General features: G+C 35.5%; 1 protein-coding gene across 4 annotated transcripts in view; it reads right to left on the bottom strand.

Moving 5' to 3' along the window:
* Positions 1 to 26,010, bottom strand: part of LOC135469592 (calcium-dependent secretion activator 1-like) — a 41,766-nt gene that overhangs the window by 3,212 nt on the left and 12,544 nt on the right. For 2 of the 4 annotated variants that reach the window (XM_064748080.1, XM_064748081.1), the window contains exons 2-27: positions 23,480 to 23,560; positions 22,948 to 23,111; positions 15,348 to 15,444; positions 14,629 to 14,750; positions 14,090 to 14,201; positions 13,545 to 13,684; positions 13,010 to 13,076; positions 12,330 to 12,438; positions 11,918 to 12,112; positions 11,469 to 11,605; positions 11,016 to 11,203; positions 10,495 to 10,596; positions 10,176 to 10,239; positions 9,837 to 9,960; positions 9,516 to 9,533; positions 7,322 to 7,428; positions 6,127 to 6,138; positions 4,196 to 4,352; positions 3,503 to 3,644; positions 2,943 to 3,098; positions 2,419 to 2,530; positions 1,907 to 1,945; positions 1,571 to 1,645; positions 1,082 to 1,165; positions 662 to 769; positions 221 to 325 (exon numbers count right to left, since the gene is read on the bottom strand). In XM_064748080.1, coding sequence (XP_064604150.1) covers positions 221 to 325; positions 662 to 769; positions 1,082 to 1,165; positions 1,571 to 1,645; positions 1,907 to 1,945; positions 2,419 to 2,530; positions 2,943 to 3,098; positions 3,503 to 3,644; positions 4,196 to 4,352; positions 6,127 to 6,138; positions 7,322 to 7,428; positions 9,516 to 9,533; positions 9,837 to 9,960; positions 10,176 to 10,239; positions 10,495 to 10,596; positions 11,016 to 11,203; positions 11,469 to 11,605; positions 11,918 to 12,112; positions 12,330 to 12,438; positions 13,010 to 13,076; positions 13,545 to 13,684; positions 14,090 to 14,201; positions 14,629 to 14,750; positions 15,348 to 15,444; positions 22,948 to 23,111; positions 23,480 to 23,560 — 2,817 coding nt within the window. The remainder of the gene's footprint in view (positions 1 to 220; positions 326 to 661; positions 770 to 1,081; positions 1,166 to 1,570; positions 1,646 to 1,906; positions 1,946 to 2,418; positions 2,531 to 2,942; positions 3,099 to 3,502; positions 3,645 to 4,195; positions 4,353 to 6,126; positions 6,139 to 7,321; positions 7,429 to 9,515; positions 9,534 to 9,836; positions 9,961 to 10,175; positions 10,240 to 10,494; positions 10,597 to 11,015; positions 11,204 to 11,468; positions 11,606 to 11,917; positions 12,113 to 12,329; positions 12,439 to 13,009; positions 13,077 to 13,544; positions 13,685 to 14,089; positions 14,202 to 14,628; positions 14,751 to 15,347; positions 15,445 to 22,947; positions 23,112 to 23,479; positions 23,561 to 26,010) is intronic. The other 2 variants (XM_064748082.1, XM_064748083.1) reach the window with 1 other exon arrangement.

The raw sequence follows: 26,010 nt of genomic DNA, 5'->3' as shown, positions 1-26,010 counted from the left end.
ATTTATAGATTATTATAGTTAATATAAGACCTGCATTAATATGAAGGGAAATGTTCATGGTATATCAAAGTATATAATATTAGAAGTACATTTTTCATTGTGGATCAGATTTTTTATGTGTTACAAATTTCATCTGGCTGTCTAGGACCAACCATTACATTTAGGTAAATTACTAAATGGGCAGGTGTAGTATCTTGTTGCAATATACAACCAATTTTACCCTGTTGATGGTCATGATGCAGGTAAGTTGATAGGGATGAAGAGAGAGGTCAAGTCTGTCAGTCAACCAATCACACATCATCTTCATCTGCCCTGTGTACCATTGCTGAAGTTTGGAGACATAAAATCAAAAAAATAATTTGATTTCACATGTGAAATTGAAATTGAAATCTTTATTTAAAGATGGTAATGTAAAACGTAACCATGCAAGTCCTTGTTCTTTGTTGTTTTTTTTTAAACTTTTACAACAGTTTAATACTTGTTCCTTACCAAAAGACATATTGCATGTAATAAGATTTATAGTTTAGTATATACATACATTTACTGCCTCTTGGGCTGACATATGTCAATATGTTTTGTTTCATATGTTCAGAGACATGCAGGTGTATAATGTAAAATGCACTCTAACACATCCATAAGATTTAAGTCATTCAAAACTCACCTCAAAAATGCTAAGGGTGTAGAGCTCATCTGTGATCTTCTGTCTCATCTGATCAAGGTTTTCCCTCATAAAGTCAACATATGCTTTTCCCAACTCATTCACTGGTTTCTGAACATACAAATCACACACAAATCACATGCATAGATGGAATTAGAACCTTTTCTCTTTTAACAGGTATTATTGCACATAATTAATTAAGGCAAAATGTGACAAGCATCTATCATCATATAGCTGTGACTCCAACATAAACAGGTTTATAGATATGGAAATACAGGTTAGGTATGAATACATACATGTACACTGTAGTATTACAGTATACCACAGTATAGGCATTAGTTTTAGGCTCAGTTTTCATTACACTGATGCAATGATATGTTTATAACATCCTGGACGATTGTCCCAAGAAAGAAAACAACCAACCGTGAGGGACAAAATGGAAGAGAAGAATGTCCCCTCATCATAACGAGCCAGTTTTACCAGGACTCCTTCCAAGACAGACAGCAACTGTCAACAGAAGCAAAATTTGTTTTTTGAAAAGCACATTGATATTAATTGTTTCAACTGCCCTTCATAATCCAATAGCACTGTTATACAAAGCAGTACAATTTAATTCAATAATTGTACCAATATTATTCATTAACTGTAGAGATTAAAACAAAAACTGTACAGATTAAATATTATCTATCTCCGTGTACATTCAAAGTAACAAGTAGGTGTGTTTTATGAAAATTATGCATCATGTTAATAGGTGAGAAAAGACCACTTAAGAATACATGAGAAGTGAATGAAATAAAGGGAATACACCAGATCTGCTACCAAAGTCTCTGAATTCCCCCAGTTCAGACAAAGGTCATGTCTAGGTTCACAGAAACACCAAAGAACTCCAAACAGCAACTCCAAAGATCTTACCTTTTCTTCCAAAGTCTTCACCATCTGAATCTGAACTCTCTCCAAAAAGTCATCAATCTTGGTGTGATATTGGTGCTGAAAAAAGCAAAGTGATGCAATTAATTAAACTGAAATGTTATGATCATAAACAATAAATTCATCCATTTATTCATGCATATACTTTTTGTAATGCCTAAGGCTTGTTCAATCTCAAAATAAGCTGGGGCCGTCAGCTCCCCCCGACTTCAATTAAAACAAACTGAAGGAAATTTCTACTTACAGACTTGTCACAAATTGAATTTGATGTTTGAGGTAATGTTGACAAGACATTAATCCAAACCTCCACCCCTTGCTTACCATATTTTCTCCACTGTCCAAGGCACAAAGGTGTAGAGCCTGTAAATAATAAACATGACACTTATTCCAACTGACACCAAGGTCATGTTGCTATCAGGAAACAAAAGCAAATGTAACTGAATTGTAATGGGCCTGGGTATTTAGCTGTAACAAAATCTGTGAAACATGGGCCAAAAACATCATAAATGGTCTTTGATTACATATATAGTGACAGCAGTTTGACATTTCTTTATGATATAATGCATATTTGCAGCAAGGTATTGCAGACCAAATATACTAGTACTTGTACATATATCTACTTTAATGGGAAGTGTAGATGTGAAACTTATGAATAATATTCTATAGATGTTATAAAGTATAAGACAGGTTCTGGCAGCCAGTTGCCATAACAGATTGTAGCAGCCAGTTGCAATAATAGATTGTAGCAGCCAGTTGCCATAACATGCTGTAAAACGTACCACCCATGAAGGGAGACAGTCTGTCCTAAAGACATGATGAAAACAATATATTACCTTATTTTTACAGTCAATGATGACATCCATCATAACACAAATTTCCGAGGGAACAGCATAGTCTGTTCCTTTTCCTCCTTTTCTCAGCATGGCCTCAAATGCCTTGAGGGTCCTGGGACAAAGAAAAGTGCAACTGAATGTGAACGTCAGTACACATTTTGTAAGCCTAAGACCAATTTCAATGCAGCCTGAATAAATTCCAACACTGGAAAGCTTTAAAGAGCAGGCCCAGTAAACTGGTACTCTTAGCTAGTCCACAAACATGAGTGTGAAACCCACTCCAAAATTCTTTCATTGTCTGGTGTGACAAACAATACACACCATTAGACATATTTTTATAAAAAAAAAAAAAAAAAAGAGAGGCATTTATGAAGTAATCAAGAATCTCCAGTAAACCAGCATCTCAAGATACATGTATGTGACAGTAAAATTTAACAATATTACAGGTGTGGGGCTGATTTGGTAGTGAACTTAAATTGATTAGGATGAATTTAGCAGAGTAAGTCGCTGACCACACAACACACCTTTTTGCAGCTGCTTCAATCATATCTGCTGCCATGAGTTTAAGCCTGTGATCTAGATGCTCAGCGAACACCTCCTCTGGCCAATGAAGGTCCCTGATAAAGGATTGCAGGGCGTCCAGTTTCCACAACATGTCCTCCGACGTACTGCAACCACATCTGATAGCAGAACACAAACCATGTACACCATGCACCATGTCATAACATAAGCATGTAAAACTAGCAGGAAAAGTCCTCCCCACCCTAAAAAACAATCACACTGTTTAACTTCAAATTTTATATTTGTTGCCATGGAAATCAAAAATTTGATCAACAGCAACAGTTTAAATAGGAATCTAGTTCACCTCAACATGAACACAAGGATTTTTTTTTTTTTTACTTTCAAGCTCTAAAACACATATATGTTTCACTTGATACTTTGTAATATTATATGGAGGTTTGGAACTCTGGATTACAATTTATGAACGAACATTATACTACTAAATTAGAGGTGACTAGCTTTTTCTCATAAACACACAACAGATGATATGAAAATATTGTCCCTGGTACAGGACTCTGCCTACCCTTGGGTCTCCCACTTCTCCTTCTCAAAGCCCTTGTGTATAGACTGAGCTATGGATGATTCCATAAGGTCCACATAACGTACTACCTGAGGGGCAAACATATCCCTGAGGTGAGTGTGAAACCTCCCGTTACACAGCGTTTCTGCAAACAGAAAACAAAAACATAATTATCATCAACTTTTTGGTAAACAAGCCAATTAATATGTGTAAGAAAATAAAAAAAATTATCTCCATATTGTTGTAAAGAATTTTTAACATTTATGACAGCAGTCATGTTTATGGGCAGAGGAGTGGATTGAGGAAATCCCTGTCACTTGGCAGATACTGAAGTTTAGAGAAGAAACAAAGCAGATGCTATAAGCTGCAAACGCCTTTCACCTTGTACATGACTAATTCCCGAGAAATTTGGAGGGAGCAATGACAATGGCAAGAGTGATGCTTATATGAATGACCATTATGGTCCCTGACAATCTTTTCGACTGGGCCAGAAAGGGCACTTGTTACACTAATTAGTTCTCTTATCTAAAATTAAGCTTTATTATAATGTGAAATTTTAATCTTAAGATATCAATGCACGAAAAAAAAGGATTATATGTTCATCTACAGGCAGGACTATGACAACAATCGGACATACATCATGTTAAGCTCTATATGTAGCTGAAGATGTTTACCTGAACAAAAGTCTGTACTTACCATCATTCCTCAGATAATCATTAAGGAGCTGGAAGAGAGGAAAACTGTCCCAAGTATCTGGGGCCTGCATCTCAAGAGCCGCATCCATATCAACAGCGAACAGGGACCAAAAAATCTCAGCATGTTCCACGAGGAGATCACTGAACCAAGCAAATGCCTGTCCAGACACACACAGGAAAGATCATAGGAGTTACAAAAACATTTTGCATCCTAACCAAAGTAATGTAACAATTAAACCATTAGATAATAGGTCAGTGCAATAGAATTGAAGACAAAAGAAAAAAAAATATATTACCATGCCTCGTTCAATACATAGCTCACACAGTCATTCATTCATGTACTCAGTACATTTACTTGATGTGTTCAAGAGTCTGTGAAATCTTACATGTAGTTTAAGAACAAATACACCTACAATCAGCCAGGTTAAAAAAACTTGGATTTTATTATGAGTCACTACAGGCAGATCACACTGTGTTGTTTACAAAAATTTCCACATACTTTGGCATTGAAAACTTTTTAATCTCTGATGTCAAATTTGAATAGCTTGCAAAAACCAAAAAATTTTCCAAAAATAAATCTTGCTATTAAAGCGTGAAAAAAGTTAAGACAAAACATGTAAGATATAAAAAGTAAACCACATCATGTGGTAAGAAACTACTTCAGATTTTACCCAAATCTAATATATGTATATATGAGATGATATAAATGTTCTAGAATACAATACATGCAAAGTTTTATAAAAAAGATAATAAACAATTTTTTGACTTTCAAAATGCACCCTGGAGTAAAACCAGGAGCATGCATGAGGAAAATCACACTCATTTCGCACACTAATGGAATGAAAAAACCATCAAAATTCTTTAAAAGCAGAAATAACCTGTAAGCAAAGGAATGATCTTACTAGGATACATGCATGAGTTTTGCATAATAAATGACAAAGTGGATGTGTTTTTTCATTAAAAAAAAATATCCAAAAAACAAATCGCTGTCCACCTGATTTGCATGAATATCATAAAAAATTCATCCCTCAATATATTTGAGTTAACAAATTGTTGAAGAATTCTTATATATTATGTATAACATGTGGTTTTACGCAGCAAACAATAAAAGTGGTAGCCACTGTCCTACATGTAACTGCTGATTGCTACTGATTGAGCTTAACTTTGCTCTTTGTGCATGAAACTGGTAGTACATATGCTTTATGGTGTTAAGACTTTATCCATAATGTACATATTAGTAATTTATGGTACATATATAAAACTAGAAAATAAACACATGAAACAAACCTTAATTTTAAGAATTGCAAAGTGGAAACTATGTGCCACAAGAGTTATGTAGTTTCTTGCAGAACTAAAGAAGTCATTTAGCCAAAATTCAAGTTCTGTAGCCCCTTATTGAAGTAAAAGGCCTTATTTACTTTCATATGTAGTCTTATTCAGGAGCTCAAAGTGTGAATTGGCATCAGCATACATGAATTAACATATTACATACATTACATATTACATTGTTTTACCTGATCTTAACTTTTGAAAATTTTTAATTTAACACAAAGTGAAACAAAAGTCTTACGTAACACATAGAAAATATTGCAACAAGTTGAAAAAAATTTATAATGCTCTCAGTGTACGCAACACATTGAGCAAGAAGTAAAAGATCTATGAAATCACTGAGCATGATGTTGAGTCACATCAGTGAACACACTTTATGTTAGTGAGTGAACCTATCTGTCTGAAATAAAGGCTAAGGTGCAGAATAACGCCATATCTGTGCAGGATGCACAAACACATACACACCACACAAGCTGAAGCAAACAACAAACCCAGGGTGAGACACATTGAAAAAATATGAATTAATATGTAATATGTTGTGAAAAAAAAAAAGAGAAAAAAAAAACAAAAAAACAATCCCAAACAACATGTTACGCCACTCACCGCTTGATATGCCTACCCAGCACCAAGAAAGAAAATAGCACAATATGACACAATTTATCCAACATGCGTGGAATCCAGTTACAGCGGGGAATTTCAAACAGGGGTCACTTAGTACAAACTGGGTAGAGGAGTCAGGGTTCAATCAAGGCCAGAAAAGAGGGCATGTCTCGGCCCCTTCCCCAACAAAATTTGTGTGGTTATAAATAAAACATTTGTCACAATGAGTTTAATGATTAAACAGGGTGGAAAGTTATCTATTATGTCCAATCCCCACTTGAATACAATTCACTTAAGGACAGCCAAAAAAAGGGGCCAAACCCGATTATCCTGGATAAAACCCTGTGAAATACATAACAATAGGTAACATTCAGTACAGTCAACATATAAAGCAAGGGTTGGACACTTGGGGGGTATGAAAATGTTCCCTGTTCGTATGTCTGTCAACTGAAACAGACCTGTATTACAGTGTGCCTTTACACACACATCATACGTGTATGAGAGGATGCACACCAGAGGTCCCGCAAAGGCAGGTTAAAAAGGCTAAAATGAGTTAAATACATGAACAGGTTAAGGTAAGTCTGACCCATTAGTTCTCATCTGTGTGCGACAGGACATGCACCAGCAAAAGTACATCTAATATTTATGCTGTGGGTTTATGAACGCTCAAGCACATGTTTCCGCCGGGAGGTTCTGCCAGATACTTGTACCCAGGCATGATCCTGTGAAGTCACCTAAGCGTAGCAAAACCTTATGCCGTAATTGCAGATTCACAATAGTTCTATACAGAAATAAGTAAACCCACATCCAGAAAAGAAATGTCTGAGCTACTGAGTGTGATTAATATTCAGCTCTGCTTGTTGATGTCTTTCATTTTTTTTGTTGTCTTGTTTTTGTTCTTTCTTGTCAAGATGCATATCCTATGACATATTTTTTCTTTCTTTTTAACTTCGTGAAATGTAGATGCTTAATCTGTGCTAAAAAGCTTCAATACTTCTTCATCCTAAAACACTCTTCTGAATACAATATGACAACTCTAAGGACATTAGCCTCAAGCCTATTGGATGGCTCAAGCCGCGACTTTGCACAACAAAAATGTACCGGTAATGACAATCACAATTTTATTACTCCTAATTACAGTCCATATCCTGATGTGTTATTTTTGGTTGAACAACAGAAACAAAAAATGTGAAAATACCTCAGAGTGGTGTTCTTCATTCTGCTGCAAGACTTCAATGCATAATTCTGCCAAGTGGATCACATCTTCTAGACGGCGTTTGGGAGAAACATCATCATTGTATGATTCTACAAAAGCAAAGCCCATTTACAGTGCATTTACATTAACATTAAGGATGCTGAGACACGAAGTAATAGAGTTGATATGACATGAGATGTGTACATGAAAGAGCTAGGGTCATGAATTATACTGCATCAGAAATTATTGCACACGTGAGGTTGATTTATTGCCAAAGCATTATCAGAGAGAGGATGACATCCTGTTCTTTTAAATCACTTTAAATTTGTTATTTTTAATGTAAATTGCGGCTACAATAAGGAAAAGAGCATACCCAATTTAATGAGTGAAATTTTCACTTAAGATCGCCTCTTTTGATTACAAAATGGGAAAATAGCAGCATTACTGCAGCATACACTGTTCTGATTGTCATCTATAGGCAATTGATTATTATAGTTGTTCTATTGTTAATACAAACACCTATGTAAATATATATATATATATATATATATCCAGATGGACCTTGTTAATCACAATATACACATGTAGATACACACATAACATACAAAGAGACTAATGTGAATCTTCTTTGAATTCCACTACTAGGTATCTATACTACAGGAGAGGCAAGGAAATAGAAAACACACTAAACAACACACTGTAAACAAACAAACATAAACACAAATAAAGCAAACCAATTTCAAGTTAGACCATCTCTCTAGATAGCTACATGTAATAACACAGCATAAACTTTACATACATCAATGATGTAAAAAAGGAAATTTAAATCTCTCGTATAATACATTGTTTTACATGTATATATCAATTTTTGAATGGAAATGAAGAAATAGATACCATTATTACATGTACCTTCAATGAGAACATTGTGATTACTCCTATCGATTTATTACTTGATAAGTTGTTAACAAATGGAGTTATTTCTATACAGAGTTTACTGAAACTGAAGTGACAGTGTACACTAAGAGTGAATGAACATGCAAAAGGCCACAATGATTAACAAAACCATAGGGTGTTCCTTTGGGTGCACAATCATGTATAGTATAAGTGCTAGATGGTGTAATGAATACATCATATACGAGGGCACAAAAAGGTGAAAGCAATCAGGTTGTTTCTTTGGCCATGGTGGAATCAAGGAACATGGCATGACTGAAATGTAAGATGTTTTATTCTCTGTAAATACGGCTGACAAACATCAGTGCACTTGGATAAGACTGATACCACAATAACAGGCAAGGGGAGTACAGCTTATCTACAGATTAATCTATACGTACCACTGACTCCTTCAGAGTAGCCAAAGATTATTGTGAACAAGAAATGGGAATGTTGGTAGATTAGTTAGGCAACAACTTTTAAACCTGCATCTCTGAACCGCTTACTGAATGAAAATAGTTGCTGTTTCTACATACTAAAACAAACCAACTGGTTGCAATGTTTCTCTTGAGGTCTTTTTTTTTGTCCTCATAGTCTATCAAGTTTGCCAATTAAAATATTTTGCTGCTGTTGTAAATAAAGTAATAAATAGTGTGTATAGCAATGTACATGTTGAATATATACACAAATGCAACCTTTTTATTTCATATCAAAGATATTATTACGTCTTTATTTGGAGCATATTTATGTACTACGACTATCTGATTTGAAACATAGCAAATTTTTATATTCCATTTTATACAATGTACTAAAAAATAAAAAATGGGTGCTTAATATAAATATATTCTGTGACGTCTCCATGAAACAAGATAGAAAACACTAGATAAAAAAAAAATGAACTTTGATATATTAACATAGATTTGGAAGATTTTACCATGCAGTCCCCTTTTTTTCCTGATGATTTTTTATTTTACAACACTTTACTGTGTGTACTGTGCAAGCAGAATGGAATCTATGAGACATGTACATCTTTTACCTCATGTATGTGAAGTCACAACATGTGAAATCTTTTTACTGAAGACATCTAATAAAACTATTACAATGTAAGCTCAAGTGTCTAAAACTAAATTACACGCAGATTAAATCAAATCAACAAGAATAACAGTAAAATGACTGAAAGATGAATAACTTGTGCACTGAAATATAAATGTGAAAAAATAAAAGATAAAAAAAAAAAAAAAAAACCCAACTAATTCTGACAAATCACCTTTATTCTTCCCACGGCCTGGTTTTGAAAATACAGAATGTTTGAAGGTCACAATTCATGACAACTCAATATTTCATAAACTTACCAATACATTTCTTTTGTATGTAGTAACTCAATGTATTTACACCTTATTTTATATATAATATATTGGGTATTCACTATAATTTACAGTTTTGGTGTCCACAGTGATTAGGTAGAAAGAACATCAGCTGGAAGTTAGAAATCAGTAGGTTAGGATTTGATGCGTAAATTCATTAGATGTGGGTATTTTTGGGGTTTTAAAAGTTAAATTTTTGTATTTTAAGGTCACCTATGACTTACCTTCAATTTTGGCGTATTCTGAGATTCTGGTGTAATTGACTAGAGCGGAGTTTTCTAAACACTTCTTGATGACCTGCCTGACCTCCTCTGGTGGAACAGGTGTAACTATGTCTTTCATTAACACCTGTATTATACCAAAAATATGAACTGTCAGGGCCTATATTGAAAATGATTGTTTATAAAAACAGAAACTGTTAATTTTAAGATCTTGGTATACATCATAATTTAAATATAAAAAGGCTTAAATATTAAGGTAAAAATCTGGCACATTTATCACATGGAAACACACACTTGTGGCATGTTTGCCATATGTAGAGCAACATAGGCACAAAGACTGACCCTTTCCAACAGAGACAGCGTTGCTTTCAAAGCACCCTCCGGCCTCCCAAATGGAAAACAATATCTGAAACACATCACAACAACTGTGAAATAGTTTGGCAAAGGGAAATTTATGGTGTTTCACATTAAACAAGTCTGAAGGCACAATTTACCGTAATTATACTGTATTTGTGTGGACTCAATTATTACCTGAACTTTAAAAAGCAGATGGAGGCAATTCTGAATTGTATAGGCATTAAAATAACAAGTGAAACATTTATTGTAACAATCAAATATTAGCAAATATACAGGAAATAAATCTTTCATTAAACAACTCTACCTGAAATGTGTGATCTGATTTTCCAGTAAAATTCTCAACCTTTCTTTTATTTCATCAAATTTTTCCTTCTCAGCTAGTAGCACAGTACCAATGCCATCTGGCCTGTAATTAACAATGTAAAGCACACTCATTGGGTCATCATTAAATAATACCAATCTCAAAATGGCTTACACTTAATACCAGTCAAAGCACTATTTCAACATAAACATACGTACAGAAATAAAAATAAATAAAATAAAAAAATAAATAAAGTTTAAATCAAGTGCTTCTCCTAATAGTCAGAGATGCATATACTCGATGCATGTATGATGTGGTATTAAATACATAACTTTTACTCCAACTTTATGTCACCAAAAAAAAAAGAAGAACTAAAACAAAAGGCAAAAAAAACATTACTTGTTCATATTTATTTCATGTGGATTATACTCGTGACCTGTATTCAACTTACAGACCAGTAAATCATAAAATGGTACAGATGTTCTGATCACATACACCAAACATTCCTTCTTTCTTTCGCCTACCTGTTGCCATGGACGTGGGAAGCACAGAACGCAAAACTGTAATGAATTAACGTGGGATCTATCATAATTCCATGTTCTGCTCTCTCCAGAAGGTCGTTAAGGTAGCACAGGTGACGATGACAGCCTCTCACTCCATACCTGGCACAATACTCATCCAAGACAAACACCTGTCCAGGACTGAACCATCCCTGTACAGACAGATGGATGTTTGAGGTTTAACTCTTGTATAATGGCCGTATCATGGCAACAGAGACATGAGGAGTATGTGAGTCAATACAGCATGCAGTAAGGACTCCAACACACAGTGCTAAAAGGGCATAAAACACTGTTAAAAGCACCATTAATGTGAGAGCTTTCCTTGGATGATTACTGGAAGACACAAACACTTTAACACTTTTTTTTTTTTAATTAGTCCCTTTGTCTGGATGTTTGGGCAAGTTGAAATGGGCATACCAGACAAGTGTAAGCGTCGTTGAGTCTGTAGTCCAGCGTTAGGGTCTGTAAAGTCTTGAATAGATCATGATGATCAAAATTACACGGATTCGCCTGTACAAATTCATCTAGTCCATGTTTACGAGCACGATCAGCATCTGAGGAAACAAAGTCACATTTTATTTGTCTGCAGACCTGCAATAAAACATGTTGACTTTCAAGCTATTCATGACATTAAATATCAAGGGCTACCATGCTTACACTTTCCCGCAATAAATGTTACTATGATTAGATATTTTAATGTACAACAAAATGTGTTAAATGAAATTAGGGTTTTTCTTGTTTTGGTTGAGACATTATAATTGTTGTGCAATGCTTTGGCTATATTGATGAAAAAATGTGCTAGTCTACATGAGTTTTGAAAGCACTGTTCTCTAGTTAAATAGTGTGATGTGTACATTGGCTCTCACCTCCTTGCATCCTTGAAATCTGGGTGTTGCTGATACGATTCTGTTGTTGCACTGGAGGAACAGGTTTGTGCGTCTGTCCTGTAGCCCGGTACACAGCTTGCACCCACAATGTTCTATCTGTTTCGTCTTCCGTGGCAAACGTCACATTGTCACCCTCCTTCACCAGGTTAAAAAAGTGACGACCACCCTCCAAATCTGAACATCATACAAAGGCATACACAGTTACATGTACATGTACTTCACTATGTAATTTAGCTTTTTAAAAAACTACTACCATGAGTTTACAGACAAATCAATGTTTACCACAGCTTATTATAACAGTGAATCTGTATTTATTCATTGTTTTTTTTTTCAACCTTCATAAAAGTATTGTATCGATTCAACTTTATTGTTTAATAAATTGAAGACTTGCCGGGAAGTGCCTCGCAGTAATCCACCGTAAACTGATCTAGTTGCATCATTTCAGTGGGGTCTGGTTTCTTCTCTCGATAACTACACATGGCAAATGTGTAGGAGGACACCTACAAGATAAGGGCAATATAATAAAACATTTAATCAGTTACCAAAAGACATAAAAAAATAAACTGATCACAGCCTTTGATGCACTAGATGTAACCAAACTGCAACATGCATTTTGTTAAAACATCCACAACATCCATATGGCTAGAATTACATGCACAGGAAACTGTCACACAATGGCATAAAAACGTGAAAGAAGTTTACTGGAGACAAACAAGGTATTGGTATGTATTTTAGGGATGCAGTTAACAAAGTCTGCTGTGCTTTCCATGTGACAGTAACAATTATGATGTTATGGTTAATTATTCATTAATAATTAACTGACATGAAGTCAGAATTACTGTAGGGTTAAGGGATACATGTTTCTATAGTGTATAGCTTTGACATGTTGAGGACAGCACAATCGAAAAGGACAGAGTTCTACGTGAATAGGACAGTACAGATTCGTATTTCTGAAAACTAAGCTGGGAAGAATGAAACAGATCTCAATCTAGTAATCACAGTATATTACTTCACTACAATCACTTCACATAAATGTACACCAGACATCATGATGAATGTAAATATTCATACCTGTACAAGGACAAAATATCGCTTTTTCCATTTCTTCCAGACTGTTTTCCCTAGTGCATACAAGTACCTGTAACATAAACTCATTATCAGAAGATGACAGTGAAATAAAATATGGACACAATTAAAGTTACTACCATGTGATATAAACAATGCCTACATAAATAACCGTTGCCCATTGTATTTACACCACACTTGTGTTTATTTCACTCGTGAAATGTGATCAAATAAATCAGTCCAGTCTAGCCCAGCCCATACCAGCCCAAATCACTGTGTCTCCTTATATGGCAAATACAATCACTTCACATCAATAGTAAAAAAACAAGACAAAGAAATCATGTCAGGACAGATGTCTGTAAATCAATAATGTGTGTACTGTGTCTACCTGTAAACACGTACATAAACTGCAAGAGTCTATGTGTTGGCATGTCATTAGACACATAAAGGTTTTGTACCTTACAGTGCTATGTATAAAATTATGCTAAAAGGACTGGCAACTCTGGTTCTTGTGTCTCAGATCTGACAATCAATAACATACCCACAGTGTTTCATGTTCTGAGGTTTGTCCATCCTGACAGCTATTTTAATCTTGAGGTCATGATCTGGGAAATTCTTTACAGTCTGCATCTTGTACCATTCTGGCTGCTTACTGCTACTGGCGGTGGGTCGAATCACAACCTAAAAGACAAAAAGAAACGCCATTCAAGATTACAACTTTCCGCCTGTTGACACTAACTACCGGAGTTTGATCTCGGCTGATTCTGAACCCCGTATATAGGCACTGGTAGTTACAAGTTACAATATCAAGCCTTTAATATATCCAAAATAATTAGGTTGCATTGTGTGAATCTGACTACATATTTACCACATAAACAGATTTTTTTTTTTTTTAAACATACATGTAGTTGAGTACAACATTAGGTAGTCTGTGAAATGAGGAATTTGTCATTTTGAAGATTTATAAACTCACAGGTATAAATCTTCTATTTACATCTTAATTATCCACTTAAAACTTCTACAATGAACATGTGCAGAACATTAACTTTAAACGCAAGGACTTCCATATGTAAACAACTTTATCACCTTTCCTAGTTCTTTGTCTTCCAAACTCAACATTCCTGAACTTTCAGTGTAGAGTTTAACCTTGACAACAGGCAGTGGATGTGTTGTTGTAAAATCTCCCTGGGTATCCCAGCTGGTGAGAAATGACAAATTCACCTTTTATAAAAGTATTGTTTAAGGACAATTATACCTGTTTCCTCCATCAACAGACAATCCTGATTCCCTTCACCATTAAAATTTGGTGAGCCCAGAACTTGGAAATCAACAAAATTTAAATGGACTCCTGAAAAGGGCATTATTCCTGAAGGTCATATATCTATCTAGATAACATTTGTAAGAATTTTTTCTTTCTTTAAAACTTTGACTCCTAGTTCAGTCAGACATATATTCATGCATACAGCTGTTAGCTTGCTCAATGCAGGGATGTTAAGCAATAAAATGAATGGATTTAAATTTCAGGCTGTTAGTTAATATCATGCAGGTAAATTGAACACTATCAATATTTTTACTTTTAAGCTATTTAACAGGACACATGTGTATCAGGGCGCAGGAGAGGTTACCATGGTTTGGAGGCTTCAGCCTGGTCAGTCTGCAATTTCTCTCCCCCTTCCACCTCCATGGTGCAGTAGACAATTTTGTTGGGAGTGAGTGACCTTAACCCCTTCACCTCCATAACCATGACCTGTCAGTATTAAATTCAGTGTATAGAACGGTGCAGTATAAAGAGGCAAATGATCCCTATACACAACCCAAACTATAACAACATCAAATGACGTATGACGTATGAAGTATTCAGAAAAAAACTCCCAACCACATGTACACATATAACCTAGCCTTGAACTATGTGTATTAGAGCAGGGACCATACTCCATGATATGGCACCCTTTGGGTACAATGTCCATGTGCGTAAACTTAAAATTTGAAACAGGTGATTTAATGTGTTTGATGCACAAACTGTTTTAAACAGGTGCAAGTGAGACCATCCCCCCCCCCCCCCCCCCCCAACCATCACACACACAAGAATGTGTCTACAAAAACATTTTATTAAGCCTTTTTGGCACAGTCTATTTACATTTCAATCCCTCATTTAACAATTAAAGCATGTTGGTACATGTACACTACTATACTTACCACACAGAAAAACACACAGTTTAGTGAGAACACACTTACTATACATCCTCATCATGTAAGTGTTGAAGCCATGCCATTAACGATGTTAATACTTCGGGTGCAAAGGGTGCATAAGCAACAATGAAAAGAGAGCTGTTTCATCACTTACCTCAAGAGTGAAGGACAGGACAACATCAAGCTTGGAAAGACCTGGTTCATTGTCCTCCGACACATCAATCTTTGATATAGAAGAGTGATGGTGAGCTCTACAACAGACAAATAAATCAGCTTACTGTTTCGTTCCTGTACCCTTTCCACACTTCTGGTTGCTGATATCACCACCGGGCATAATGAACCTATAACTGTTATTTACGTGAAAGGATATTACTTGGACAAACAAGTCCTGTCTGGTAGACACTTGTCACTTCGCTTTTGGCTTCAACATTTACCATCAAGTAATGATATTTACTATATCATATTTATTAATGGAATATCTGATTCTCCTGAAGTGAATAATGTGAGGAGATGGCACAAACAACGCAACACCTACAGAGTAGAGTATTTATACAGAAACATCTGATATGTTAACTTACTTATAAGGCTGTGTTAACATTATGCAATTTGTATTTAATTATTGATTGGAGTTTCACGCCATACTTAAGAATATTTGCAATTTGTAGTTTACAAGCTTACTGGCACAGTTATTACATGTATATACACATATACACGTACGTAATTGCAAGAAATACATGTTTGTATAAAATTGCCTGGTTGTTTCAATATGGTGGTGCTACAAACTAAACTGTATGAATGAATCCTTAGAGGTACAAGTATATAAGCTTATATATTAATGCCCATTCTCTTCAACATAACCATTCAATTCCATAATAATGTATAGACACCCACATGTACATTATCAATTCTGTGCTTGGAATTTTGTCCATGTTAGGCCCTACTTGTTTGACCTAACTTCAAGGTGTGGGGTGTTACCTCTACATTCGAAAGGTGAGCCTAATACCATACAACCATGTAGTACGTTCTTATTTCGTCATAGAATGATCATGTACATGTAATTCAGGTTATTAGCCTTATCCTAGATTTGATTCCCAAATCCCATCCTCACAAGAAAAGATCTGTTCTTCCTGAATTATAAAACCGCACCTTCCTGGGACTAGTCATGTATCATATAAATATCCAACCATCTACTACTGCAATGCTGAAGGCTGAACTGTTACTGCTACAGGTATGGTTTTCAGGGGACAGGTGTTTTCTGGGATAGGAAGTAATTGTTTGATATCTTGTAACAGTGAATCAATCCAATGTACGCATATAATACAGAATAAGGAGGAACTCGTCAGCAGCAGTGAGAGCTTACGAGGGTTAATCAGCTTGAAGAAAATAAAATGTACACAGTACCAACACTCTCTATAGCACCATGTCTTCGCATGTACATATTACTTGTGTATTCCACATCCAGTTAGGTTATGAAACGTGTTTTTCAGAAAATTCAATACTCAGTTCAATATAACCATGTACAAACGTACACAATGTGTCCTTTCACATTTAGTTCAAATTTTACTCACTGTCATCCCTACAATGTTGAATAATAAAAAATAAAAAACCGACTTTAAATGTACTGCTAGAATGTTTCAATAAAATAAATCCAATACAGTAGCTTTTAATCCAAAACAAGAAGAAAGAATGGAAGGGTCTTGTGTTCCACATATACTAGGAAGAGGAGGACGAGAACTGAAGTGGATCCAGAAGCCTTGAGGTCATCAACAATCGCAATATTGCACAAGTGTCTCCAAGACAATAAAGGTTAAACTCTGAAATGATCCATTGATCCTTTGCTCTAAGAGCTCTGTTAAAAATGAGAATCATGTAAACACACACACAAAGCTCACTTCATAACAAAGCCCAGCCAGCAGGCGGTAGATCATAAAAAGTAATGTCCTCATGATGAAGCTGGTGGCAAAGAGTTTGGAAATCAATAGACTTGTGGTTCACTAAACCAATAATCAGACGCAGGGGCAGACTGATTGCTGGATTCTACTGTAGTCACACGCACACTCTACCACTTGCCATAGGTAGAGTCAACAAAAAGTAACATCCAGTCTGAACTTCTTTGGCACACTTTACATTCTGTCTATTGAATAAAGATCCCTAGTCTTAGTTTAAAACAGAGACATTAAGCAGAAGCCATATAGGCACCTACACTATACTTTTTGGGGTAAACATGGCACATATAAATTAATAAACAGGACGTTGAATGTACAGTTACTGCATTGCCATAGAGCATTCTGTAAGGAACTTAATCAAGTAAGAAAAAGCGAAATGACAGATGAAAATACTTTCTTGACGACCTATTTAGATAAAGTGTACATACAGTAAACATGTACATAAGAGTTATATGACCATATTAACTTTAAAACCAGCCTTACATGTACAAGGAACTAAACCATTTCCACATCTCCAAATAACTTCCATTCATAGAGTTTTGGTTAACATTAACAAAGAAGTTTGCTTTAGACCTTTCCTCTGGTCATATTCCTCGCAATCCATATGTTTGCAAATCTTCTCAGTCTAATGCAATGGGATGTCTGCCAAGAGACAGAAAGCTGATTAACTGAGTACAGCTGCCAAACATTAAACAAAGACTTCACATGTTTGAAAGAAATACCTTTCTACAGAATTACATGTACATGTATTTCACACAAGTACATTCACACACAGCAACAATGTTCACACACAAACACATCTATTCTCCTGTAACAATACACAAATCATGCATTTACATTTGATTGATTAATTTAATTATTGTTGTAGTGCCAAAGTCAAGAATTTTTTTTTACTTATACATGTACATGTATGATGTTAGTGAGTTTTATGGGTTGAGGAAATTGGAGTGGTTTAGGTAAACACACAGCTTTGTGGCAAAATACTGACAAACTTTCCTCTTGTATAATCTTGTTGTCATCAAACCCAAGCAAACAATTAGAGGAGGAATCTTAAAACTCCTTCTCCAAGCTCTGATGCACCTGCACCTTATGTGTCATATATCAGTGCTAATGAGTGAAGATGAGTGCAACTGAGTAACGTCCTGCTTCCTTTCACCTGCATATAATATAATGCTGGTATACATGTATACAGTTAGCTTATTTTAATAATACTTTCAATATCAAGCCGGGCTACTGAAAAAAAAAAAAGCAACTTAAATTATGCCATTTATCCAGGATCAAAATTCACTACCAAATTATCCTCACCTTACCAGAAATTTTAGATTCCAATAAAATCATTCTGTTTTCATACATGGGATAAAGACAAATTACGTGTGTTTCTTGAAAACTGCCCAGTAAATATCATCTAGAAGTGTAACATGTATATGCACAGAACCAAAAACCTATATTGGAATACCAGTTAAGCTTATCTTGTCCTAAGCCATGTACATGAACATTCTGAGTATTCTAATCAGTGTGGCTTCAACAGCTTCCTGGGTATCAGCAGAATATTTTAGCTTTATATCTTCACCCAAGGGGGACAGCACAACCACTTGTATTTCACTGACGGCTTCGTATTGATCTCCAGGTCCTGCATACTACTCTGAACTGGTGACTGCTCCAGATTCATGCTCTTCTCATAGAACCATAGTGCAAACCTACACACAACCTCCCACATGAATTCTGCCATTGATCATAACTCCTATATAAAGCTTAACTGTAAGACAGATTAGCTGGCATCATGCAAATTTATTATTGACTAGAGTGCGACAGGAGGCGTCTTGGTCAATTATTATTCTAAATAAACATATCAATGCCAGCTGGATAACTGTAACAAGACCATTTTGGATAGAAACTTCTTGAAAATTATTTGCAGCAATCATGCATCTAACCTTTATATTTACTACTTCGGGCTCAACTGCACGACAGCAAAATAACATGAATTTGCAATATGTTTTATTCTGGTTCTCAGAATGAACTAGGAGAGTATGACAGCCTGTGCACATAAGGTAAATCAACAACCTGTAGGTTAAATCAACAAGTAAATACTGTATGATTGCTACTCACTGACTGGACATCCTCTTTAAATTAATGTGCAAGAATATTTACTTCATCAAATTCACTGTGCACAATCAGTTTAATTTTAGCTGCTCAATGAATGGTCTATGAATATAAGAGAATACATGTGCCAATTTAATGAGAAGTCATTAAACCAAATTGATCGACAAGGCAATGAGAACTGAATAATATCAATTATTACAATACAACAGCTAAATGTTCATACTGTATTCAGAACACTTTCCTGTTTATTTTTAATCGTCAAATGACATGTCTGTCATTTTCATATTTCCATATCACTGCTTGTGTGTTTGATGTACAGTTTAAGCTATCAAAATTAAATACTGTAGAGGAAAAAGTGGTTAGCTGTAATGATTCGGTCATTGACAAGAAATGATATCATAATCAAAATTCAAGAACTCAGAACAAAGTACACTTTTTGAGCATCTTGAACTCTTAATCCAGTTACTCTTAATGTAAAAGCAAGTTTAAACAAGTTTAAAATATCATCGCATGCATCTTATGTCATACAATGCGAAGACCAAACGCAATGCAAAAATCATTATCATGGCTTGCATGCATACGGGATGGCTGAAGTGACTTAAAGACATTTTAATACACACATGGATAACAAGAAAGCATGTTCTACAGGTCTACCGATGCCAAATCCTACATATCAAAAATGAAAAATACTGCTTGGTACAATGCATAAAATATCTCTCTTCAGGTAAGTATTGATTTTAGACATTCCATTTTCTACAAATACATCCAAGTTGATTTGCAATATCCTAACAAACACATGTAATGTCAACAATTTCTGTTTGCTGTGAACAGTATACATGTAAACCCAGAAGATACATTAACAAAGAATTCCACAAAATCTTTCCAATACATAAAATTCATTAAATATTAAATTCAACTACTAGTCAAAAACTAATTTTTCTTTTGTTTGAAAAGTGATCCTTTTTTCTTTGATGATCATGTGGGCATTTGCTGGAGTTTGTTTACTTATTGATAGCTTTGTATATTGCAGGCTATTTTCAGCTCCATCCACGTTATTGTAGGTACATGCACATAAGTGCTGATCTGTTTGTGTAGGCGTTCTGGGATTTTGTCTGCCTGTGCCAAGGGCAGCTGTCATGCACATCAGCTTATTGCTCCTAAACATAACCATGTACAAGCAGTTAAAACACTGTGATGTATGCACATGATCAACAAGATACATGAAAGGACATTTCATTCCTTGTGGCTTCTAAAATTCTAAAAATGTTGTAACCAACCATTCCACCCACACAATCATACAGTATTAGGACAGAAGCCTTAAGTGAACCTTTAGAATTGGCATGTAATCGATTGAATGGCTTGATTTAGACAAACAAGCATCCCGTACACTTACACGCCAGGTGTAAGCTACATTAGTTGCTATTCAAAATACTGGCACTGGACAACACAACACCTCTAATTGCGTCTCCTTCTGTATATAAATTCCAGTCCAATGATCACTAAAAGATTTTAGATGACAAAAACATGATTCACTATGTGGAAAGAACAGGGCTGAAAAACCGTAAAATATATATATGACGTATATAAACAATGACGTACCAACCACACATTATGACTGGTGTAGTGGAGTGAACACCCATTTCATCCTGTTTAGTTATACAGTCAAGATGAACATGAAACAATATACATGTACATCCATCAAACCATTTCAGTTTATTATATTTATAATTTGACTGTTGATAAATGTCTTACTCTAGAATTTTCCACTTTTATAATGATGTCAGTTTTATGGGTAGAGGAAACTGGAGTGCAGGAGGTAAACCTTAGGACCTTTAGCAAATTACAGGCAATCTCTGACATGTAGATATGGACATTCATATTGACTGAAATATAGCCTTAAATGAACAAAAGGCTGTACAAAGATTGACACAACCTCATCCACAACTACTTTCTTGAAGTCTCCAATCTACCTATCCATTGATGACCAAAAGAAGTACCATCTATTAGTGGAAGGTCAACAGGTTGTTTTTGCTGCAGTAGACACATGTACAGTTCCAAGCACTGAACACCTCGAAGGAATAGCTTTCAGAGACCCTCCCTGACGTATGTAGAGATGTTTCACAATAAATGTCTGACAAACAGTTCAGCTTCTTCTATTTCGTGTTCAGCTGTTGACGTTTTACTTCTAGTTATAAATATATAAATGAAACCCTTATTTTGACCAGCTTATGCTGCCCTCCTCTCCAGGTGTACCTGGCAATGTCTGCTATACCAAGTAAATGGATATTTGGTTCAATGCAAATATTTACTCTTTCGGCAAAGGATTTTGGAATACACAGAATATTAGTTAGCTAACAATGACCGCATTAATGACAAATGTCCACTCATATCCTAAAACTGGGTGTCCTTTGACAGAGCAGAAGATGAGAGGTTCATGATTTGTCATGCAGTAAACTAATCTAAAACCTATGAAGAGTATTTTCACATTTAAGACACATGAACTGCAAAACTTTAATTCAATACATAAAGAAATTAAACATTTACCGTAACATGGATTCTAATACACACAAAAGCCATGGAAGGTCATGAATTTTGTAATTTATGGTAATTAATTCAACAAAGAGAATCAATGATTGAACATCCTCCTTGTGTTACTGTCCTTTACATGTATGGAAAACCTGAGCACAATACATGCTTTTTACAATACTTTTTGAGATAACACCCCCAACATTTACCCTAACACTGATCTTGTAATTTGACTTAATTCAAGAGCATCAACAACAGAAAATCCCTATCATGTTATTGCGCTTTACATGCATGAAAAACTTAAGCATAATACTTACCACAATAACATACTTTCTGAGACAGCATTCGTAACATTGACCTTAACATTGTCTCCACTGTTTCTGGGTATAATATTACCTGTGCCTAGCCAAAAATATTGTTCTACAAAGACTTACGAACTCAGCAAAAATAGTCTAACTCAATACTTTTTGTCTAAGTGCTTTCAGGTAAGATTCATCTCTCAGTGTTAGACGTCACAGATAATGTATTTGTACTTTCATACCTGTACGCTCATAATATATATGAGGATACCCCACAATGATTCAGTTTGTTACTCTCGCTGATAAACATAGGCTCATTCTCCGTTAAAACAGATTGGTGATCCAGTTATCAGAGATCCAAAGAAATGGCCAAACAACTTTGATGACAAGGAAAATCCATACACAAAATATTATTGGATGGCTTATGTCATGAGATACAATTCAAAGATCTATAACAACATGACTCCACATCTGAGCTGGACAAATGTTGTAAGGATATACCCTTGTTATAATATTCTTGCTAGTCAGTCATGTCAAAATGTAAATGCATAACTATCAATTGATTTCAAGATACTACAGGGTGATGGCGAACTTGGTAAGGAAAATTCTATCACTGTCAAGGTAAACGTTCTTAGTACAACCGTTGTGTGAAGTCGCCTTTCAATGGTTGATGCAGATTGTAAATTTCATGTCGAAGGGAATTCCCCAGATAGGCCTATAATACAGAATAGCCCATGTTTTTCAGCGGGAGTAATGAACTGAAGCATGGTGAGGTATTCTTGCTGATGATATGAGCGTACCGCAACTGAGTTTAAAAACAATCCATAGTAAATGTACTTCAACATCCCCAGACATGCACATGGTGTGTTTTAAGTCAACTCACCTGTTGTAGCGCTTCAGCTTCTGTAGTGAGTATTTAGAGTCTGTACTGCCTTTGGATACCGGTAAACTCTCTAGGTTAGCCATCAAAAGGTTAATTGCTGACTGAAGTTCATCAAGAAACATGCTCTCCATCTCCTTCACCACAAATTTTGGATGTTTTCTCGTCTGACAAAAGTATATCATATATGCAAAACGATAACAGTTATAGGCTTGATTTCTTTTGGGGGGTGGGGGGGAGGGACTGACCGACTAGTCATACATGGATATACCCATTTTATATACGGACCTTGTTTAAGAGACGACAGAACAAAATATACTTCCTGTACATGTTCAATTCCCACAAATTCTTTATGATTTTTTGCAACTAACTATTAAAGGATAAATATATTTTTCGCATTATTTCACCTTAGGAAAGCTCATAATATAAGCAGTAGACAATTACATATACACACATGTATACATGTCATGTTGCAGACAATAAATCAGAATGGATGACACAAATTCCATGCCAAATTCGATGTAGTTTTTCTTACCCTGTGCATAATCTCCACCATTTGTAGCCGTCCATCTAATTCCCTTCTGACTTGTGCTGCTTGCTCATCAGCATTATCCAACTGTTACAGACAACAGAAAATGCAGACATGAAACTATGCATGAACAAAACAGATTTATCTGATTGCATGGATCAAAATGATTGGATGGATCAAAATGACAGATCATTTTGATCATGTAGATGGATCTAAAGTATAAAAGCCTTCATACTGATGTACCCGATTAGCCTCCTGACATAAGGATAGAAAGTCAAGGCAGTCTAGTTATTGCAGCCATCAGATTTTATATAAGAAAACAGAAAATCATTCCTTGTATGCAAGAAAGAGAAAAGTTATATCTCATAAACTTAGAGAAAAAAATTGTATCATAAGTTTTAATTAAATTTAAGCATTGTGAGGTGAGATGCCGTCTTCTCATTCTCATCAACCTTCGACATACCCAGTTTAATTTTTCACTGACCGATATTTATTTAGAAACTGCTGACTAAATGGTAAAATGAACGAAAAAAAATATATCTGTATAATTTGAACAGTGTCTAAGTAGGTTTGGGTCTACTAGGGAGATGAATGCAGTCTGGGTCAAGAAGGTATGCTATTGTCTGACGTAATTTGTGACACCGTTGTTCAGTATTACACCGCTTGGAAATCAACAAATTTTACATTGGTGGTGGTCCTTAAATGATACAGACCAGTCCCACAACAATGTATCAAATGGCCCCTCGGCTATACGTAACTAAATCGTTGTAAACAACCTCAAAATGATGTAATGTGCAGTAGTTATCTTGTCACTTCATAGAGTGAATGGGTAAAGCCACAGCTTAGGCTGCACAATCTGATAGCAACGTGTTTGATTGGATAAAATTATCAAGATGTCTATCTAGTTTCACCTCATCCGTTTGTGGAGTATTAAGATTTTCTTCGTCATGTTATTCGGTGAAATCTCATTAAAATAATAAAGTATGACACTTTTTAGGGAGCGTCCCCATATATCCTGCATTTTTCTTCACTTTTCGCAAATGAAAAGCCCAACTACAAAAACGAATGGTGTAAGCTTCATTCGTTTTATCCTCAAGAAAAACAAACCAATTTGAAATGGCTCATTCGGGACTTCTTCAAAAGTAGTCTGTGACACCTAATACAACACTTACAAATGGCGCAGCAGGAGAGAACTTATAACTAGGGTGAGTGTTGAGGAGAGTCAGGGGTTCGGATCAAAAGGTGCATTAGCCTGGATCCACACAGATTACAGCAACAACGATAACAGCTGCATGTAGGCCAACATGTACACTGGCAGCTTTCTGAGAAACAGAACGAAGATTAAATAAGACTGGGTGTTGTGTTATCTTGATAAATATGGTCGCTACACAGACATATAAGATATGTACAGACAGGTGTTCAACAATCAAACGTACCTGCCCGGTCGGCATATTGTTCAAACTTGTTCATTTCACTGGATTGGATCAAAGTGTTTGGCATGCAAAATCTTTTTAAACGACACACTACCAGAGAATCTGATAATGCAAGTATTTAGGTATATAGCGTACAAAAAAAAAACGTGCCAAAGTAAGGAGCGCATTTCAATTTATGTTCATTGCCGACAAATAAAATTAGGTCTACAAGTAGGCTAACCCTGAATCTGAATCTAATTGCTACTGCTGTATTTAGGTTTGCACACAGCTTGTACATTGCATGTTTTACCTCGTCAAATTTCACTTTCCAAATCGAATGTAAATATAAACTGCTAGCTTGTTGAACAAATTTATTTGTTATATTTATTTATTTTGTTCTCGATATACCTTTGTAAACAATTAATAAACACACAATTATGTTCACTCCGATGTTTGCAGCTCTTAACCTTGAAACAAAAATGAAAACATCTGACCAATATCGTAGAACAAAAAGTCGCCAGGGCTCGGTCAGTTTGCTTCTACCATAATGCTGGTCGCCGTCGTAAAAGTGAAATATTCTTGAATATGGCATAAAGCACCAATCAAATTGTACACAGGTTACAATAAAATACCGTCACAAATTCTAACACCGAAATTTACGTGCAGTTTTTTTGGACAACTTTCTCTTGGTGCATGGACTGAAAATGTGTAAGGTTTTCATCACAGATTTGTAAGTGTCGTAGGCCTAGCGTCCGTTGATGCCCCACCTCACTCCCCTCCTCCCCCCGTCGCCTCCTTCCCTGTTAAGCCAAGCCATATGTGTGTGCTAGTCACATAGTGAGTTTATAGGATGAAAAGCTTCGTGTGGTTTGTCAGGTCAGCATGTTGAAGTTTACCACACACCATGGGATGACCTAACAACTGTATATATGCATCATCAAGTCATAATTCGGATATTTGAGAATATACCTTATTATAGAGATGGAAACAATTATTAAAAATAACCCGAGGGGAACACAAAACATTGCAAGAAAATTCACACCAGAGGATTACTTTTCTTACACACTGTGAAAAGCATTGTTCATTGACGGCCAGCACACCTCGATAGATGTTCAGGCCTATACC

This window comes from Liolophura sinensis, chromosome 7 (genome assembly GCF_032854445.1).
Source record: "Liolophura sinensis isolate JHLJ2023 chromosome 7, CUHK_Ljap_v2, whole genome shotgun sequence".
Lineage (NCBI taxonomy): Eukaryota > Metazoa > Mollusca > Polyplacophora > Chitonida > Chitonidae > Liolophura > Liolophura sinensis.
Note: the sequence above shows the minus strand (reverse complement) of the source record. Positions and strands in the feature narration are given on the sequence as shown.